At 39.3% G+C, this 21676-nt stretch overlaps 2 protein-coding genes across 5 annotated transcripts in view; one reads left to right on the plus strand and one right to left on the minus strand.

The window, feature by feature from the left end:
• LOC122541233 (muscarinic acetylcholine receptor M2-like) overlaps positions 1 to 17964 on the plus strand; it is a 31102-nt gene extending 13138 nt beyond the window's left edge. Inside the window, exons 2-4 of the mRNA XM_043677853.1 lie at positions 6645 to 6804; positions 10832 to 11422; positions 16499 to 17964. Coding sequence (XP_043533788.1) covers positions 6645 to 6804; positions 10832 to 11422; positions 16499 to 17964 — 2217 coding nt within the window. The remainder of the gene's footprint in view (positions 1 to 6644; positions 6805 to 10831; positions 11423 to 16498) is intronic.
• The window catches only part of LOC122541318 (netrin-G1-like), a 910622-nt gene that overhangs the window by 453555 nt on the left and 435391 nt on the right, over positions 1 to 21676 (minus strand). The window lies entirely within an intron of this gene.

The following is a 21676-nucleotide window of genomic DNA, read 5'->3' on the forward strand; positions in this document are numbered from 1 at the left end:
ATGTCCCCAGTCACGTTTTTTTATTTGTTGGGTATTTTGAAAGCCCTAAAACAAATGTACCCCGGTAGAAGTCTTGAATATTTTCGGACGCCAATTGAGCAATTGTTCACTGTTATATGTTTCTCTTTTTATCCATTTCTCTGCAAAGGGATGAGGTTCTACTGAAGTATTTGAACGCAACATCGTGTACCGTGAAGCAAAGTTGATACGGATTTGACCAGCATTCTGTTATTGTTGTCACATGTTAAAGCATTTTTGTTTTCAATTTTCTGTACTGTGATAGTGAATTTAAAATGTTCTTAAAATCTGTCAGCCTCCACTGTCTTTTTTTCTGCTGTGTTTTAAATAATCTGTTTCGTCAGCCTATTGATGAAAACAATTATTTTGAAAGTACATGAGAAAGCACTGCACAATTTTCTTTCTATTTATTGACAGAAGCTCCGTTTAAATGGAATCAGAAAACTACTTTGTTTTCCACCTTTCAAGCTATGTAACTGCAGGCTTCTGATATGACGGGGAAATGGATACTTGACTGTGTTTCAGTTACTCTAACATGCTTCAGTTGAAGTTTTGATCTATTCATCCAAACATATTTGATTACATTAAAGTGTTAAAATGGAATGATTTGACTTGTATATGCTTTATGTCCTTATGTTAAGAACATCTACATAGTCTTATGTTATGTTTCTGTTTTCTTTATCATACTAATGAATCCATAACATTGTTACAGTTTTAATTTTCCACTGATATTAGTTATCATAGTACATTGCTTCTGAACCCTGTAAATACTGAATATTTTGCGATTGACTAAAGAAAGAAATTGGTGTTGTTGTCAGTGGCATTGAATGACATAGAAATTAGTGAGATTTTACCGATCATATCATAGCATCTGAGCTTTGAGACTTTGAATCTATGAGTTAACACATGTTGACATGATCGTGCTGAAGGGTGGCGTTGGTGGATTAGTATCCATGAACTTCGAGCACTGAACGTTCGTAGCATTTATCAATTGGGAGTTGGGCTATAGTGTTCGAGAATCGAGGCAGATCTGTTTCATCCCATTTTCATTACACTCACGAGCATGAATCACAAAATTGCACCTTATGAGCAGACTCTGTTCCAGTACACAAAATTCTCAGGAAGAAATCACACGTAATTTAGGTGAACATTTTGGATGCCACTATATTCTGAATGTCAGTTTCTCACAAATTGAAAGTTAACTCATGCGCAGGTAATGGACCTTTCAGGCATTGATAACTCTGCACCAAGAAAGGAACTACATTTGCAGCAATAAAGAAAATGTTGAGAAATAATCTGCATGTTCAAGCAAAAGGAGACAGTGATGACTGCAGATACTGGAGCTCAGAGTCAAGCGCACTTCTTCAGGAAAGCACCGGTGAAGGGCTTATGCCCGAAACTTCGATTCTCCTGCTCTTCCGATGCTGCTTCACCTGCTGTGCTTTTCCAGCACCACATTCTCTGCTCAACCAAATGGCCCATAGCCAAAAATATACTGCACGACAAACAATGACTTGTAGACCTAAATGTAAATCACACACCGAATGATAAACCATATTCACTCACAGAAAAAAACCGTTTTTACTACTTCAAATTAAGTTCAATTAAGTTTGTTCATGATTTATCATTTCAAAACTTGTTTTTCTTTTCTTTGACATCATCTGATGAGCTTGTACATAATCCTTGCTGAACCGCGAGAGCAAAATCAGTGATATTCCAGTCCTCAGCGTTTGAACTAACATTCAGATAAGATCCTAGTTGATTCATGTTAGCATTATTGAATTGCATAGCAGTGGTAGTGACATTAGAATATGAGCTGCTGATTCTTGAATGGACTGAATTATAAATATTCACAGCTGTTGTTATTGCTGGTCAGTCTGAGACTGAAGCTGCAGACTGAGCTTTGAAATGTTTTTCAATGAAGTTTCTGCTTTGTTATTGAGTTATCAGTTGAGTAAGCAATAAGGCGTATTCCGTTCTCCCTACTTTTCTATATTATCATTCCAGATTAAGCACGTTTGCATATTCTCATTTACAAAGTGCCTTATTTCTCCTCGACTAAATATTGTAATTTCCACACTCCCAGTCATCAAGCGTTCCATTCATGGTGAATAGCTAACATTGCAATATAATTTTCGTCGTGGCATTCCAGTCATAAAATAGCCAACACTGTCATGCATATTTGCTTAACTAACCGCTTTACTTTTTCAACATTACAAGTGGCCACAATGTTGAAATCTGTCATTTCCAAAATCCCGTATCATTTTCCTAAAGTTTGTTTTTGTTAAAAATACATGAAATGGAAGATCAGCTTTGTTTTCCACTCCGTTCTCAGAAGCCAAAGCTATAATACTATTTCCCAATAGTATAAACAGCATAGATTTACATGTGCATTCTTCAATTTGGTATAATCTGTTCTTGCTCATAATGTTGCCTCATTCATATTGAGGAATCTAAATACAGACTGAGTGACCATGCGCAATATACTTGCACTGTGTCTGCAAGTGTGGCCCCAAGTTTACAATTGCTAGGTTGGTTAATTCCCAATGTTTTCTCAAGCTGGCCTTCCTGAACTTGGCTTGTACTGGTCTGCTAATCAAGCGAAATGAAAGAATAGTAGCAGAGTTTGTGAGTTTGCCACAGTCTGGTCAACTGAACTACTAAAGGGAAGAGTAGGCAAAGAGCAGGTGAGTGCAAAAGAACTGGTGTCCTGAAATGCATCTATTTTAATGCAAGGAGTATAGAGTGTAAGGCAGATGAACTTCGGACTTGGATTGGTGCTTGGGAGTATGACATTATTGCCAAAACAGAGACTTGGTTGAAGGAAGGGCATGATGAATGGCAACTGAATGTTCCAGAATGTAGACGTTTCAGACAGGACAGGGAGGGAAGTAAAGGAGGATGTGGAGTTGCAATGCTGGTCAGGGACGATATCACAGCTGTGCTAAAGGAGGGCACTATGGCGGTCTTGGGTAGTGAGACATTGTGGATGGAGCTGAGAAATAAGAAGGGCACAGTTACATTGTTGGGGCTGTATTACAGACCTCCCAACAGTGAGCGTGAGGTAGAAGAACAAATAGGTGAACAGATTAGGAATAGATGTAGAGGAAATAGGGTAGTGTTGATGGGAGATTTTAATTTTCCCAACATTGACTGGAATACACTTAGCGTCAGAGGTCTGGATGGAGTAGAATTAGTACGAAGCGTCCGGGAGTGTTTTCGAGAGCAGTATGGCAATAGTCCGATGAGGGAAGGGGTCATAATGGACTTGGTACTGGGGAACGAGCCAGGACAAGTAGTAGAAGTTGCAGTGATGGATTTCTTTGGGAACAGTGACCACAATTCTCTAAGTTGTATAATAATCGTAGAGTGTGGTCCTATGGGAAGAGTGCTAAAAAGAGAGTGGTCCTATGGGAAGAGAGCTAAATTGGGCCAAGGCCAATTATATCAAAATTAGGCAGGAGTTGGCAAATGTGGATTGGACACAGGTATTTGAAGGTAAGCCCTCATTTGAAATGTGGGAGGCTTTTGAAGATAGGTTAACAAAAGTGCAGGATAGGCATGTCCCTTTGAAGGCAAAGAATAGGAAGGGCAGATTTCGTGAACCGTGGACGACAGGAGAAATTGTACGACTAGCCAAGAGGAAAAGGGAAGTGAACCTAAGGTCGAGGCAGCCGAGAACAGAACGGGCACTAGAGGAATATCGGAAGAGTAGGACATGTCTTAAACAAGGAATCATACTGGCTAAAAGGGTTCATGAAATTGCTTTAGCTAGTGGAATTAAGGAAAATCCCAAAGCATTTTATTCTTATGTAAGATGCAAGGGGGTAACTAGAGAAAGGATTGGTACACTAAAAGATAATGAAGGAAGGCTGTGTGCCAAGCCTGAGAGAATGGATGAGATTCTGAATGATTACTTTGCATCAGCGTTCACTGAGGAGAGGAACATGATAAATCTTGAGATTAGAGATAGAAGTTTGATTAGTCTGGATCACGTTGGCATAAATAGGGAAGATGTGTTGAGTATGCTAGATTAAGGTGGACAAGTCCCCAGGATCGGATGAGATCTATCCCAGGTTGTTGAAGAAGGCAAGAGAGGAAATAGCTGGGGCCCTGACAGATATCTTTGTGGCATCCTTAAATACAGGAGAGGTGCCGGAGGACTGGTACATTGCTCATGTTGTTCCCCTGTACAAGAAGGGTAGTAGGGATATTCTGGGTAACTACAGACCAGTGAGCCTGACGTTGGTGGTGGGGACGTTACTGGAGAGGGTACTGAGAGATAGGATTTTTTTTATATTTGGAAAGGAATGAGCTTATCAGTGATGAGCAACATGGTTTTATGCGGGGAAGATCGTGCCTTACCAACTTGATAGAGTTCTTCGAGGACTAGAGTTCTAACATATAAGTTGTTAGATGAAGGAAGGGCTGTTGATGGCATATACGTGGATTTTAGTAAGGCGTTTGGGAAGGCTCCCCATTGTAGACAAATGAAGAAAGTGAAGTCAAATGGTGTGCAGGGGTTCTAGCTAGGTGGATAAAGAACTCGTTGAGCAACAGGAGATAGAGAGTAATAGTTGAAAGGAGTTTCTCGAAATGGAGAAAGGTGACCAGTGGTGTTTCACAGGGGTCAGAATTGGGGCCATTATTGTTTATAATATACTTAAATGATCTAGAAGAGGGCACTGTTGTTATGATCAGCAAGTTTGCAGATGACACAAAGATTCATGGATTGGCAGAAAGCACAAAGGACTGAGAGAGAATACAGGAGGATATACATAGACTGGAGAGTTGGGCGGAAAAGTGGCAGATGGCTTTCAATCCAGACAAATGTGAGGTGATGCATTTAGGCAAGTCGAAGTCTCGAGCGCATTATACAATGAATGGAAGAGCCTTGTGAAAAGTTAATGGGCAGAGAGATCTGGGATTACAGGTCCATTGTACCCTGAAGGTTGCTGCACAGGTGGATAGAGTGGTAACGAAGGCATATAGTATGCTTGCCTTCATCGGGCGGGGCATTGAGTATAAGAGCTGGCAAGTCATGTTAAAATTGTACAAGACAATGGTTCTGCCGCATTTAGAACACTGTGTACAGTTCTGGGCGCCACATTACCAAAAGGATGGGGACGATATGGAGAGGGTGCAGAGAAGGTTTACGAGGATTTTGCCTGGTATGGAAGGTGCTAGCTATAAAGAAAGGTTGAGTAAGTTAGGTTTATTTTCACTCGAAAAAATGAGATTGAGGGGGGACCTGATTGAGGTTTACAAAATCATGAAGGGAATAGACAGGGTGGAAGGAGATAAGCTTTTTTCCAAGGTTGGAGGATTTAATAACGAGAGGTCATGCTTTCAAAGTGAGAGGTGGAAAGTTTAAGGGGGATACACGCGGTAATTACTTCACACGGAGGGTGGTGAGCGTTTGGAACACGTTGCTAGCAAAGGTGGTAGAGGAAGGCACGATAGATTCATTTAAGATGCGTCTGGACAGATGCCTAAGTAGGTGGGGAGCAGAGGGATGCAGATGCTTAGGAATAGACCAACAGGTTTAGACAGTACATTTGAATCGGCCCAGGCTTGGAGGGTCAAAAGGTCTTTTCCTGGGCTGTAAATTTTCTTTGGTCCTTTTGCTCTTTGAACGTTGAATTCCATTATTTTAGATAAAGCCTCAGCATAAATACTGTCGCCTTTATATTTTTGTTTGGTTCATTAATCTTTCTTCTATCTTCATCGTATGTGTTGCATTACGACATGAATCGATTGTTCTCATCAATGTCTGCATTTTTTTGTTGCTTTTCTGAAATCAACAAGAGTATTTGGCATTTGTAATATGAAACTTTTGCCATTTCATCAAACCTGCTTTAGCACCCTTTATAATTAATGTATTTTGTTCTTCGAGGCACCATTTTCCCTCTTGAACTGCCTAAAAATGATTACATTCTAATCTTTATTCAGTTCTGATTAACGTCATCCTCCTGCAGTATTTATTATGTTTCTCTCCACAGAACACGACTGACCTGCAGATTGATTGCAGCTTGTTCTGTTTTTCACCCTCCTCGACCATTTACTGAAGAGCGAATCCTCCAAAGTACCTTAACATTATGCCTTCCTCATGCCTTTCCAGTTAGGCAAGGGGCATGGGAATAGTAGGGAAGGAAAATGTTCTTTGTAGGATTTTCACCATATATGCACAGGCAGTTATGCAGATGAGGTGAGTTACAGGACTGCAGCAGGTGACACCTGGTGGAGGGCAATTAGTATTATAGTTTTGGAAAACAAGGACCTGTCTCTGTCAGGGATATTTTCTGCTTGTGATAGGAACGTGGGCGTGGGATAGGGGTGATAACCATAACAAAATAGAGTATGCATAACAGATCACTGAAGTTAGACGAGCAATGCATCGTCTCATGCTATGAGGACAATCAAGTGTGAATTGATGTTGGTTTCATGTCGTGTTTATACTGGAAATATCAAGGAATTTGCTTTGTGAAGGGTGGCCCTGTGGCTAAATGTATGCAATGATACCAAAATGTGTTGAATCTGAAATGAATTATCTGAACATATTTGTTCACTGATTGCAATTAATGACTGCCTCCATGGAATCAATTTGTACCACTTTTTTTGAGTAGGTGAAACACTTTTCAGTCGGTTATATATATTTAGTGTCAGCAGATGCATCACTTATTCTCACCAGTGGCTCTACTGAGATGGACCAGTGGATGATTTACAAATTCATCATCAGCTTAGGAAAGCTGTATTATCCTCTCCTCGCTGTCTTCTGTGTTCCTGGTAAGTCTATACTTCCAGTTATTATTTTTTATAATTTTTCATTGTTTTAAGCCAACAAATCCATTCATTGAGTGAACTTTATTCATTTTACCCATCATGTTATACCAATGTACATTTATTTTTACCGCTAGTGGATTTATTTAGAATGCTGTAGCCAATTTACTTTTCCAATTTTTCCCATTTGGGATTTTCTTCTTAAGATTCAATTATTTCAAATTTCCAGTACACACTAGAAAACACAAATTCCAATTCCGTCTCACACGCATCATGATACAGATTAAGATCAACACGTGGGGATACATAGACTTTAGATAATCAGTGAAACATTTCACAGTCATGACTTTGAATGCAGCTCCGGTCATCCATCTCATTTTATGCTATCCCTGACTTCACATCATTCTTTCTTTTCGAGATGGCTTGATTTTATAACAAGCACGAATCATCTTCTAATCGCAATTTCATGTAATCAATAGGCTTGCAGTGGACCCATTTCAAATTGTTGATTTGAAATAATTCAACTTAATGGGGTCTGTGGCTCATGTGAGAAGAAGTCTCTCTCAGACCCACAAACAATATGCTCTAAAGTCCCGAACTCCTCTAATGTTTCTTGGTCTCTTCAACACTTTTTGACAGGTATAGCTCTTTTTACGTGAAAATTCGGAAACTTTCTGAATGCACTGATTCTGACAACATCTTCGACAAAATTCCACCATTCATGTTTGTGCATCTGCATTTTCTGCTTGTTTAATAACATATAAAAACAAATAGATCATTCAGTCCGACAATTCTGACCTGTCAATAATGTAGCCACTTCTGATTGAATGTATCAAGATTTTTTCACTCCAGGCATAAACCCTTTGCAACATTTCTAAAAAAAAAAGCACCATCACCCTTTGTTCAGTTTATTCGACACGAATTTAAACTGACGCACTTCCTCAGTGCTCGAGGCAGCAGTTCTCTAAGATTTCCTATCTCTGAGCAAAAACAAAATTCTCCAGACTTTGGTCATGAAAGACATCGTTATTTTATGTTTTGACACACAGTCCCGACTCCTAAGCCAGAGGAACAAACTGGCTTGCATTGTTTCATCCCTTTATATATTTTGCAGTTTTCATTGTGATGACTCGTTCGTCAAAACTCCTACGTCTACAGACCAACTTTGTTGAATCTCTGCAGAGGCATGTCCTGATATCCAGAGAACAAGTCTGGTGAATCTTCATTACATTCCTTCACTGGTAAACATATCTTTGAGTAAAGACGCCAAAACTGCATGCAGTAATCCAGCTGCAGGATTAAGAAGCTTCCCAAGAATTATAGCAACACTTCCGCGCATCTGTACTCAGATCCCCTTGTGAGAAAGGCCAACCCTCCGTTTTCCATTCTCATCTGTCACCCCGACACTTGAATACATGACACTTGAGATTTATTGACAAGCACACTAAGGTTCCTTTCCTAATTTAGAAATTTCTACCTCTCACCATTTATGAACTACTCTGGACATATGCTGTTCTTGTAAAATTGGATAATCCCATATATATATATATATATATATATATATATATATATGTCAATTGCCGTCTTATTCCCAATCTTTATTCCTGTCCACATTTTCTGGAGTGTGTTTTACATGTTCCTCATTGGATACATCCCTGATTTCCTTTGTGATGTCTGCAATTTTAGAAAATTACATTTGGTTTATGCGACCAAAACATTGATATAGGTTGTGAATGAACACATATACTGATCCGACTGTGCCTCCAACAATCATAGTCTGGAAATGTGCAAATGATCCATTTATAGTGAGTACTTCTTTCCTGTCGGATAGCCAAAGGTTAATAAATGTCAATACATGTTTCCTATACCATGACCTTTAGCAATTAATTACTGCCATGGATTATGAATCAGCAGAAAACAGAAAGCAGTGAGGGTTTCTGGACATTGGATCATACACTTGCATTGGAGTGACTATAATGGTTTGCTATTCCATTCCACGGGATTGCTGATCAGGAGATGTTACTGAATGGCCAGTAGGTTGTGACTGGATTTACTCACTGATTATCAATTGGTTTGATCACAGTGCCACTTTAACATCCAGCACAAAAAAAAATGCTGGGCTCGAAATTGGATTCTGAAGCAGAGAGAAAGGAACCCTGTCACAATAAGACTTGCATTTTCTTTTATTTATCTTAAATATTCAATTTCATTAAGTGATGGAGTTCGTCGAGTAATTTTTACTGGCACTGATAGATTGTATTGTCACACGTGTATTTCAATATTAACCTCAGTTTAGCAAGGATCCACCTGCGAGAGATGATGCAAATGCAGCCTTAGAAAAATGGACATTATAGGTGAAATGAATTGCCTTGTGATGAAGGTGGAACGAGAGTGACTGATCCAAGTACGACGAGGGAATTCACCCCATCCGTCATTGGGGATGAAATCTATTGTGACAAAGTTTGACAAGTTGGAATTCCCCTTTACATCTCTAAAATTTGAGAGCATTCTGGTTGCACTTTACAGACGTTGACTTAATTTATATCAATCTACAGGAAGAATTCTAGACTTGTGATTGCCATTGACATCTAAGGTTTTGTTTGAAAATCTTCTTGAAGTGGTGCTCCCTTACACACTCATCTCCTTGCAAGGAATTTATTTGTAGACGTTGAACTACCAAAACTAGTGAGGTATCCACTGTTTAAGTTCCAAAACCGTTCTTGGCATATTTGATTTAGCTGGTTAGATTAGATTAGATTCTATTGCCTCATACCAATTACAGGAACACAGAGAAAAGAGGAAACAGTCTACAATCTCCTCGCCATCTTAGAGAAACAATGCAACAAGTACAAATCAAAGGAACAGGAACAAAACCAAATGGAATGTCCCAATGGAATGGAATGACGACTTCTGGCTCTCCCTCTGCTGGCACAATTTGGTCGGACCATAGAATCTCCACCACCGACAAGGGTTCAGAAGAGTCCTGGTTCATTTGTTACAAATGACTCCCCTACAACTTGGAGTTGCCACTCTCTACTAATATTTTTTCCACCGCTGCCACCATGAATCCTGCATTGGGTGGAGCAATGCTGCCACAGCCTCAGCCACCACATTGGCGCTGCCTGCACCAGACCAAACGACGTTACCGCCACTGGAACTAAAGTCACCACTCTCCAGAATCATCTCACGACAGCCGCTTTGTGCCCTACACTGCCGTCATTCCTCTTCCGCCCCACCAAAGTGTCCGCACTTGAGCTCCCTTAATGGAAGCAAACGACGCCAAGATTAAAAAGACTAAAGATAAAAAAAGAAAAAGAAGTAAAAACAGAGTAAAAAAGCAGAGAGAGAGAAAGGAGCACGTGAGCCTCGGGCACGTGAGCTTCAACGCCGCGACCCTGACTTTGACATTTTGCTTATTCAAGCTTCACGACAAATAAGCAATTGGCTGAAGGTATTCAACCACTCAAGGTTGTGTCGGTCAGATTGTTTCAGATATTTTTTCTCTTCCTATCAGTTCTGACAAAAGTTCAAACGTGGAGACTTCCTTTTTCTGAGTTTGTCAGTAGGAGACAGTTTTCTCACAACATAGACGAGTTGGCAGAAGTTATTGATTGCTTCCAGTGCTGTGTGTTTTTTTTTTCAGTCTGATTATGTGAGTAGAAACATCACGCTGTCCCAAAGCAGAGTTTTCTTGAATTTGAATGTGTGGAGGAGAAGATCACACACATCAATCCATGACATGTTGAGGTTTGCTAGCTTGTCTTCAGGCTACATAATTAGTGCAGCATCACCAGCGTGCAGAATATCGCTAACATGAATATTAAAACCTTCTGTTGGCTCTGAAATAAGTTCGTTGAGAAGTTTTCCACCGAATCATCTATAAATGACAATCATGTGCATTTGAGTAGATCTGAAAATATATCAAAATGAGAACATATTGATATATTGTACTTTTCACAATTTCTGAATAGTGACGTTGTTATTTTTACACGAGTGAACTACTTTTTCTCATATTTATATCTCTTCCTCACAGTTAACATAGTGACTGTTCTGATTCTATCTCGGGGGAGCTGTGGTCTCACCAAATGCGTTACCCATTACTTGCTGTCTATGGCTGCGGCGGATACCTTGCTTCTTATTATTGAACTGATGGACAGATACTTTCCTATTCTTTTTCAGAAAAGTTTTGTTCTTGAGCACTTCACCGAAATATATAAAATCCATGACATCATGCTGCATTCAACCACAGACTGTTGTGTCTGGTTCACTGTCGTGTTCACTTTTGATCAGTTTGTAGCCATTTGTTGCCACAAGTTTAAACGTAAATATTGCACTGAGAAAACTGCGGCTTTTGCCCTGGGATCGGTGATTTTACTGAGCGCTATAAAGAACATCACGTGGTATGTTATGTTAACGGATAATTATCGACTTGGGTACAAAGATTGGTTTTGTTGTGCATCAACAAATGTTACAGAAACACTGGACAGTTTGGCAGCCATGCGTCTTCACTATATTCTTACTCTGGTGTTGCCATTTGTCGTCATTCTACTGCTTCATGTTCTCATCATTAGACATATGTTACTATCCAGAACAGTCTGTAAGAGACTACAGGGAAGCAGCAATGGTGAGCGTCCTTGTGAATTGGTGATGGAGAGACACACAAAGACGAACACTTTACTTTTTGTTCTGTCTGGGTATTTCATTCTGTTATGGTCGATCCATGTGGTGGATTCTGCATGTGTTGGAATGATGTTCTTCGAGTCTGAGTCTATATTGGTGCCTTATTTAAGGCAAGAATTAGGAGTCATGCTCCAGCTCCTAAGTTGCTGCACACGTACTTGCATTTATGCCATGACTCTCAGGAAGTTCAGAGAGCAATTGAAAAATGTGTTCAATAAACCGTTTACTTAAATTGGTTAATTAATTAAACGATGTGAGCGAGATACTTCCCACCAGTAATAGTAATTCTCACTGAATTCATGATCTAAGAAGTCTAGGTTTTGTTCTGTGAGTGGCAACAATACAGGTCTCAGAGTGCAAAAATTGGAAATAAGGAGGATTTTAAAATATTGAAGGGGGAATATTTAGAAACGTGAGGAATTGCCGAACACTTGTAAGCTAAAATTCAGTAGAAATAAATGTGTTGTGGAACAAACTCTGATTTGAAGGACTCCTTACCTGGAAATAGCAATAATGCAACTGCAAATCATGTCGACATACAGTAAAAAGCGATTGTTGCATTACTGTTATCGCAATCCAACAAGTGGCAGCAAGGTGACGAAAAATAAACAAATGAAACAGCAGTTTTGTTTCTAAGTTGTAAAACTTTAATAGTCAGGAGGTTATGATAAACATAAATACAAAACCTTTTCGAGTATAATTTCAAATGTGGTAGGAACAGTGAAAAGTTTGAGGAGAAGATTAGCAATCCAAACGATGCTGGCGTGCACCTTTTAAATTAGAGTAGATACAGTGCTTGAATGTTTGTTGGTGAAAGTTACACTTCAAAACCAGCAGCAAATTCTGAAAACAGCAATCAAAAATTGATAGGAAAACTGATTCCACTGCAAGAGTGGTTCAAGTGAGTATTAATGTTGTGATTATAAGGAAAAAGTAAACATTAAATGGAGAATGATTAAAAGGGAAGGTTGCTTGAATGTTTTATGAGCGCAACGGTGAATGGATTAATACTGACTGGCCTGGATATTGATGCCCACAATCCATAAATCAAAGGACATTTTTTTTTGCATAATGATATATAACAAGGCAAGATGATTCCAATGGCTATAATACTAATAATCAAGTGCACAGACTTTCAAAACAAAAATGCACAAAGACAAAGGGAAACAATTTCGCACAAACAGTGCTCAGGATTTGAAACCCAGAGCTTGATGTTTTGATTGCCACAAATGCAATTGTCGGCTTCAAACAGGAATGTAATAAATAACTGAAGGAAGAACATTTGCCAGAATACTGTAAAACGGTGAGAAAAAGTGAGGGTCGTTCAACAGATCTTTGAAATAATCAGGATTGAACGGTTGAACCAAAAAGCTTGTTGTTGTGTTGGATTTTTAAAACATAATTCTGAAGCAAAAACAATTATTCCTTATTAAACTCATTGTTATTCCGAAATTAGATTAGGAATCAAAATATTAGTTAATGCCCCTAGCATTGATAGGGACATTGGTGATAACGAATTGGCTAACAGAAAGAACTAAAAGAATGGTAATAAGTGGACGATTTTAGGTCTGAACCGCGGGTAAATAGTGATATCCAATACACGTCGATGCTATGAATTGTGCCTTTCTAATATGTTAATGGTGTGCAGTTAGTTGACAGGGTATCGTTTCAACATTCATGATAAGAAGTAAAATTAGCCTTCAGGGCAGAAGGGCAGTAACAGCAACTGATAATGAAGTTTAAAAATCACACAAACCAGGTTATAGTCCAACAGATTTAACTGGAAGCATTAGCTTTCAGAGCGTTGCTCCTTCATCGGATGTTTGTGGAATACACAATTGTACGACAAAGAATTTATAGCAAATATTTACAGTGTTATGTAACTGAAATTATACATTGAAAAATAACTTTATAGTTTGTTAAAGCTCTCATCTGTGAGAATGACCGTGGTAGTTTCACTTCTTTCATATGTCAATCACAAAACTTGTGCAAATTGCACACAGACAGTCCGTCGAGGCTGGAATCGAACCTGGGACCACGAAGCCACGATGCTGCCCTAAACACATTTCAGTGTGAACATATTTTTTCTTTCAGAGAAGTGCTGAGCGTTTGGGTTTTTTTTTAACATACACCACTGATAAGATTTGCTACCCACTTTTCAGTTACAGCTGTTGCTTCTTAAAACATTTTGCAGCATACGTGTAATTATTTTTTTAACTGAGCACCATCAATACTATGGATACCTCTCCTGCCTTTTAGCATCCCTCAGCATTTGACGAAACATAATTGTAATAATATAGTTGACTCTGAGCTGTCCTTTGGGCAAGTAATAATGAGCAATAAATGTTGGCCAAGCCAGCAATGCCGTCATCCTGTGAACGACTATCCAAGGAAAAAAACACAAGCTTCACATTTGATCTGTAAATCCGTTGGAGAAGAGTATCTGCTCGCATTTTTGTCTATTATTGTTTCGTTTACCTGAATTTTTCTGAAAACACAACTAATGTTTGCATGAATAGAGGAATAACTATGAGGTTTGTCAACATAAAAAGCTTCCAAAAGGGACAGCGGAAAGGAGAGTTGAAGAGCAGAATCAAACGCAGAGGGAAAAACAATCGATGCAAAGAAATATAGATTGAGAATAAAAATGGACAGACTCGATTGTTCAAATAAAGTTCGAGAAAATATGAAGCATGGGTGAAATTCAAAGTCACAGCTCTTCAAAACAGTTAATGCTTTTGATTTTCAAAATCATTTCACATGTCAAAATGATCATGACGATGCAAAAAATACAAGGCAGTGACATTGTTTGAGAGAAAACTCGGGATGTTAATTGATCACACAACAGTTAGACCATGAAACCCCTTATGATGCAGAAGGATGGACATGTGTACAATTAATGTACAGGACAGGTAATGAACAGGAAACTAGATTAAATATGTCCGAGCGAAGTGCATAGACTACTGGCATGCTGAGTGGGCTATGAATGTGCTAGGCACGGTCTAAATCCTTCAAAAAAAAGAATGGTTTCCTGGGAGCTATGAAGCGCTTACAGACGAAAGTGATCTTGATAGAAGCATTCTCTGGATGGTACAATACAAACATTCAAGCCCAAACGCACAATGTATTTCTATTTTAAATTGCTTCACATGTTTGCAATGTGGTTGGGGGAATGAATGAACTGAAAGAAAGCACCTCACAAAAAATCGGTCAATATATTGTGGCATTACCTTCCCTTTACTCGACACCAATTTGTGCATTGCAAAGAATCAAAGGAATCTTGCGATGTCATCAAGCAGGTAAGACAGGCAGTTGCTTGGTTGTTTTCTGACAAAATTTAAGCAGGAAATTAGAAAACAAAGTAGCTTTAAAGTTAAATTGTGCTGAAGAAGAAAAGCCAGCTACTAATATCGTGGATTAAAAAAAAAACCTCAAGCATGCATTGATTTGTTATCAAAATAACACAATCTTTCATTCTAAATTATTAATATAGTCTTTCACTGCAAATGAGGCTTTAATTTTCTACATCCATTCCGAACTTCGCGAAGCGTTAAAAGAAATAGACAACAGTGTGTTGAGTTTTCAAACAGTGCATACCCATAATCCTCGGCATTTACTTTCTTAAATGGAACCCACTGTCGAATGGAAAATTTGCGCTGAATAGTGTTTATTCAAAAACAGGACTAAAAGAATAAATGAGCAGGAAACGAGCATCATCAGGGGCACGATTTTGTAGCTACAGTTTGGCAATTTCGTACTGAAGTCTATTGACGATTTAAGTGACGAGCAGAAACCATAGAATGATGCAGTGCAGTCCAAGATGATTTGCTCTATCATGTCTCTTTTATCTACTTGAAAAAGAAAAGTCAGTTTTTCTCCATTCCCCGTGTTTTTGTACATGGTTCAATATGTTCCCTGGTCTCTCCAGCAATTTCTGTTTTCGTTTCCATTTGTTCCTTATGGGAATTTTAAATCGATGTAATATTATGTATTTAGATATTCACATGTAGTGATTGGGATATTAGGTACTTTTGCAGCACTAGCTTCAGTAAAGAATTGTTACATCATGCCATGCTATTTCAATTCTACTCAGCAATGACAAAATCCATGAGAAGTAATCATCCTCCCCTGTTTACAGCGCTGTCCTCATAAAACATGGCAGCGATGTGATCAGAAAAATGAGGAAGTGTCGCTGGTGATAAGCCATTATCATTCTGTGGTTTTCCGTTCATTTATGCCAACCTTTAAATCTCACCTCGAAGCTGTTTAATGGACGTATGGTCAATGTTTTGAGGATCTTTGAAGGATTGCTCTGAGGGCGGAATTGTTGCAGAAACATCATTTTGACAGGAAAACACAGGGACAATCCATCATTCTGCGTCTTCCAATATGTAATGTTCATTGCTGCCAGTCGCATGCCCGACAAGCGTGCTCAGTGGGACTCGCCCTCTTGAACTGAGATCTCATGAAAAGTAATCAAAAGGATAACTATACTATGAATTGACTCAAACTCAGGCTTCACCCTTCCTCCAGGGTTTAGAGCTCAGAGCATGAGCCTCTCTTCTGCCGAGATCTGAGAGCTAATTAGGTTGTATCGTACGTGAGCTTTTGTGTGTGTGTATGTGAGGACAGGTTATTACTGGTCATCTGTTCTCCATTAACTCTCCGCTACTGCTTGAATTGAATAAGTTTAAATGATTATTTGCTGCTGATACACAAATTCTACCAACTCAAAATTAATAAATGTTGACAACTCAAAACGTAAAGAAAACATTCGTGCTTCGGGCATTTTGGACCACTGTAAATAAGCTAACCCGCGTGATTAATATAAAATTGAAATCAGTTTAGATTTAATGCCCCGTGAGCTCATTTCGAATTAAACCGGGGCATGAGAAGGATCTTCACGTTTATAAGAGCCGCTTGCTTTGTTTGTTCTTTCCTGTATGAATTCAATGACCGATCTGGAATCAAAATGCTTTACTGATCTTTTTATCCACTTTCGACATTTATGTTTTATCAGCGCAAACTACGCATCAGAATCGGATAGCGGAAAATGGAACAGATGGAAATGAATCTCTCAGTAACCCAACTGGCTGGCTCGATAGTGGAAACGGGACTTCTTACAAAACGCTTAAATTGGTCTTCGTTGTGATTGTAACAGGATCATTAAGCTTAGTGACTATAATAGGAAACATTCTGGTCATATGTTCTATTAAAGTCAACAAACAATTACAAACTATTAATAACTACTTTATTTTCAGCTTAGCCTGCGCAGATCTGATTGTAGGTGTATTCTCCATGAATCTATACACCATTTACATTGTAACAGGTTACTGGTCGATGGGCCCAGTGATATGTGATTTATGGCTTGCTGTAGATTATGTTGTCAGTAATGCCTCCGCCATGAACCTCCTTGTGATCAGCCTTGACCGCTACTTCTGTGTGACCAAACCGCTTAGCTACCCTTTGAGAAGAACAACGAAGAGGGCAATGATGATGATTGCGACTGCTTGGATGTTACCATTTATTATGTTCACTCCTCCCATTCTCGTCTGGCAGTTTATCACAGGTGAACGGAATGTTAGTGATGGCGAGTGCTATGTTCAATTCCTCTCAAATGCTGTTGTTACTTTTGGTACTACGATAGTCGCGTTTTATCTCCCTGTTACTATCATGGTGATCTTGTATGCGCACATATCTCGAGCCAGCAAGTGTCAAATAAAAGATAATAAGAAGATGTCAGAGTCAAGCAAGGACAGCGGTTGTCCCAGTCTAATGAAGGATAAAATGAAAAAAATGGATAGCACAAGCATAACCAATGTGGATGACGGTACTTCCCCCGTCCAAGAGCAAAATGGTGAAATAACAAATTCTAATTGTGCCCAAGAAAAGGGGCCAGAGTTATTCAATGAGCCCACTTTTTTCAGTGGGTTCCCATCAAACCAGATGAAACAAGGAATGATGCAACAGAGAACAAATCTTCCAAGTGAGCAAAGCTGTCTCAGTAAGGAAATATGCAAACTATTTTGTTTAAAGATAGCTCGCAAATCTCAAAGCTACAATAACAGTTCAACTAATTCAGGAATAGTACCAACCATCAGTAGCGAGAATGGGACAGGCAGAAAGGTCAGAGCTGACGATAAAATCAATACCGTGACCAAGAGTCCTGCTAACAAGAAGGCCATTACAACCCGAGAAATGAGGGTGACTCAAACTATCTTCGCAATTCTCCTGGCATTTATTATAACCTGGACCCCATACCATGTTATCGTGTTCATTAAAACCTTTTGTTCAATCTGTGTCCCCAATCCAGTTTGGACTATTGGATACTGGTTCTGTTACATCAACAGCACTGTCAACCCAGCCTGCTATGCACTCTGTAATCACAATTTCAAGAAAACTTTCAAGTATCTTCTCTTATGTCAGTACAGAAATGTTGGTGCAACAAGACGAATACTTCAAACAAGCACTGCTTTGCGAACATAATGGTGACTCTCATAATATCCATCCACGACTGGCAATGAAGCCAATGTGTTTTTTGTGCCAGATTATGGATAAATTAAGCAGTTGATATGAATAATGTTGGAGGCGCGTTTCATTATGCCCCACTAATATGCGATGCACATGAAAAGTTAAAATGTGTGATTATTCACACGAGTTTATGAAGGAACTGAAAGATAAAGTCCACAGCATCATTAAACGTGGTATAATAATATCCAGCGAGAAATGCTCAGTTCATTTTTAAATAATATCACTCAACGTAAAAAAACACTACCTAGGTTACAGTGTGCAATTTAATAAGGCCAAAGGGCTGAATCAACTCGCATGTTAGCAAATTAATGCCAACAGCAAGAGGTTTGATCCCAGCCATTACTGAGGAAGTCTTGGTCTAAACCTCCGCATATTATCTGGTCGTGAAATCAACGCTTTTCAAGCAATAGATAGATACCTGTCTTCAAGTGGAGAACTGAAGAGGAACGAGCTAACTATTTAAGATCTGGAGGAAACATTGTAGTGGATATATGAGGAAAAGAGTTTCACACAGAGGACTGTGGGTATCTGGAACTTCCTACCTGTAAGGAATGGTGGAGACAGAAACCCTTACAAGATTGAAGTTGTGACGATGCTGTTGCATTAACATGTGGATTTTACCGTTTTGTTTTTTTTTCGAGACAGATTTGAGAAGAGATGAAGCACAATCTCTGAGAAGATAAACAACGTGTGAAGCCTTGTTTTTGCTTTAAACTTCGAACAGTAGAATAAATTATGTCTTCCTATAAAGCATTATGACTAACTCAATTGCATCTGGAACTGAAAATGTATGCGACACCTTACATTTACGTTTAAAATAAGAAAAAAATAGAGTTTGGACTATCTTTTAAATGTAATTTCAGGGTGTTTGGGCTGGTCCATAACAAAGAATTTAGATATGCACTTACCATGCCAAGGCATACAAATTTCGGGGCTAAGTGCTGGAAATAGGATTGGAATAATAAGGTAGTTCTATGTTATTGGCATGGATCCGATGGGCTGAAGGGCCTTTTTTCTGTGCTGTGGAATTCTATGCTTTCGCCGTGTTGTTCCTTCGTCAGATGAAGTGTGCCAAGTGATTGTGGGCACTTCAACTTACGAAGGGCCAGCACTCAGAAAGCTTGTGATTTCAAATAAACTTGTTGGACTATAACTGGTGTCATGTGTTTTTACATGTCCCATTTTCTGGCAGTGAAAACACCATTTCCCAGTGTGATCCCTTTTCTCCGCTTCGAATCACAATTTGGAAATGGGGCAATGATCCATTTTCTCACTGTACAATTTTCTGTCTGTTAGCCAATTCTTACTAAATGACTGTATATTACTTTCTATGTCAGGGAGATTAGCAGGTAATGTACTGTCGTAGATAAAGGGTTAGCTAACAGAAGGAAAGCAGTGAATGTAGCTGGAGGTTGGACTATGGAGTCCCATTAGAGCAACTATAGCAGCTTGCCATTGTTTTCCACTGGATTGCTGCTGCTCGTCCTGAAGGCCATCAAAAGCAAGAAGTTGGATTGAAGTGTGTCAACTTCAACACCAGGAGCATCCAGAATAACGTGGGTGATTTTGCAGTATGGGTTGGTAATGGGATTTCAATGTTGTGGCAATTTCAGAGACATGGATAGAGCAAGAATAGGGATACTTATTGCAGGTTCCAGGATTTTGGTGTTTCAGTAGGAATAGAGAAAATGGTAAAAGAAGGGGTGGAGAAACACTGTTAGTCAAGGTCATTATGGTTGCAGAAAGGACATTTGAGGACTCGTCTACTAAGGATGTATGACATTAGAAACAGGAAAGGAGAAGTTATCATGTTGGGTGTTTTCTATAGGCCTCCAAATAGTTCAAGAGATATAGAGGATATGATAGTAAAGATGATCATTGATAGGAGCGAGTGACAGGGTAGATTTTTTATGGAGAATTTTAACTTTCCAAATATTAACTGGAAATACTATAGCTCAAGTACATTAGAAGGATTAGTTTTTATCCAATGTGTGCAGGAAGGTTTCCTGACACAGAATGTTGACAGGCCCACAAGGGGCGAGGCCACACTAGATTTGTTACACATTAGATTAGAATGAGCCAGATCAGGTGATCAGTTTGAAGATAGGTGAATACTTTGGTGATAGTGGCCACAATTCAGTTATGTTTACTTTCGTGATGAAGAGGAATAAGTATATACCGCAGTGTAAATGTTATAGCTGCGGGAAAAGCAATTACGATATGATGAGACAAGATTTAGTATGCAAAGGATGGGGAAAGACACTGCAGGAATGGGCACATATGGAGCTTATTCAAGTAACAGATACTGCGGGTCCTTGATAGATATGTACCGGTCAGGGAGGGAGCTAGTTGTCGAGCGCAGGAGCCATAATTTACTCAGGAAGTTAATTCATTTGACAAGACGAAGAAGAAGGTCTATGTCAGAATGAGATGTGGTGGGACAGTTAGGGCACTTGAGAGTTACAAGCCAGCCAGGAAAGACCTAAAGAGAGAGAAAAGAAGAGACAGGAGGGGACACGAGAAGTTTTTGGCGGATAAGATTAAGGAAAACCCTAAGGATTTCTATAGGTATATCAGGAATAAGCGAATGGCAAGTGTAAGATTAGGAACAAGCAAGCGCAGTAGTGGGATGCTGTGCATGGATTCAGAGAAGATAGAGCAAGTGCTAAATGAATACTTTTCATCAGTATTCACACACAAAAGAGACAATATGTTCAAGACGAATACAATGGCACAGGCGAGTTGACGAGGTAGAATGTAGGTGCATAAGGATGCGGTAGAAGTAATTCTGGAAAGCGTAAAATTCCATCCTGGGCAGGATGGTATTTACCCTAACATTCTCTGGGAAGCCAGGGAACAGATTGCCGAAACTTTGACTTTGACCTTTATGTCATCATTGCCTACAGGAACAGTGCCAGAAGATTGGAGGATAGCAAATGTTGTCCTCTTGTTCAAGAAAGGGAGTAGAGGCAACCTTGGGAATTAGCGACCTTTGAGCCTTACTTCTGTTGTGGGTAAAGTGTTGGAAAGGGTTGTAGGAGATAGGATTTATAGTCACCTGGAAAGGACTATGTTGTTTCAGGATAGTCAACAGTTCTGTGAAGTGTAGGTCGTGCCTCACAAACCTTATTGAGTTCTTTGAGAAGGTGACCAAACAGGTGAATGATTGTAAAGCAGTTGATGTACTGTATATGGATTTCAGTAAGGCGTTTGTTTCGGTTGCCTGTGGTAGGCTATTGCACAAAATAGGGAGGCATTAGATTGTGGGTGATTTAACGGTTTCGATCAGAAATTTGCTCACTGAAAGAAGACAGAGAGTGGTGGTTGATGCGAAATATTTATTCTGGAGTTCGGATACTAGTGTAGTACCGCAAGGATCTGTTTTGGGGACACTTTTGTTTGTCATTTTTATCAATGATCTGGATGACGGCATAGAAGGACCAGTTAATAAATTTGTGGATGACACTAATGTTGGTAGAGTTGTGGATAGTGACGAACGATGTTGTAGCTTACAGAGAAACAAATATAAACTGCAGAGCTGGGCTGAGAGGTGGCAAATGGAGTTTAATGCTTAAAAGTGTGAAGCGATTCACTTCAAAAGCAGTAACAGGAATGTAGATTACTAGGCGAGTGGTAAGGTTCTTAGTAATTTAGATGAGCAGAGAGA

The sequence above is a fragment of the Chiloscyllium plagiosum genome, chromosome 37, assembly GCF_004010195.1.
Source record: "Chiloscyllium plagiosum isolate BGI_BamShark_2017 chromosome 37, ASM401019v2, whole genome shotgun sequence".
Taxonomy (NCBI): domain Eukaryota; kingdom Metazoa; phylum Chordata; class Chondrichthyes; order Orectolobiformes; family Hemiscylliidae; genus Chiloscyllium; species Chiloscyllium plagiosum.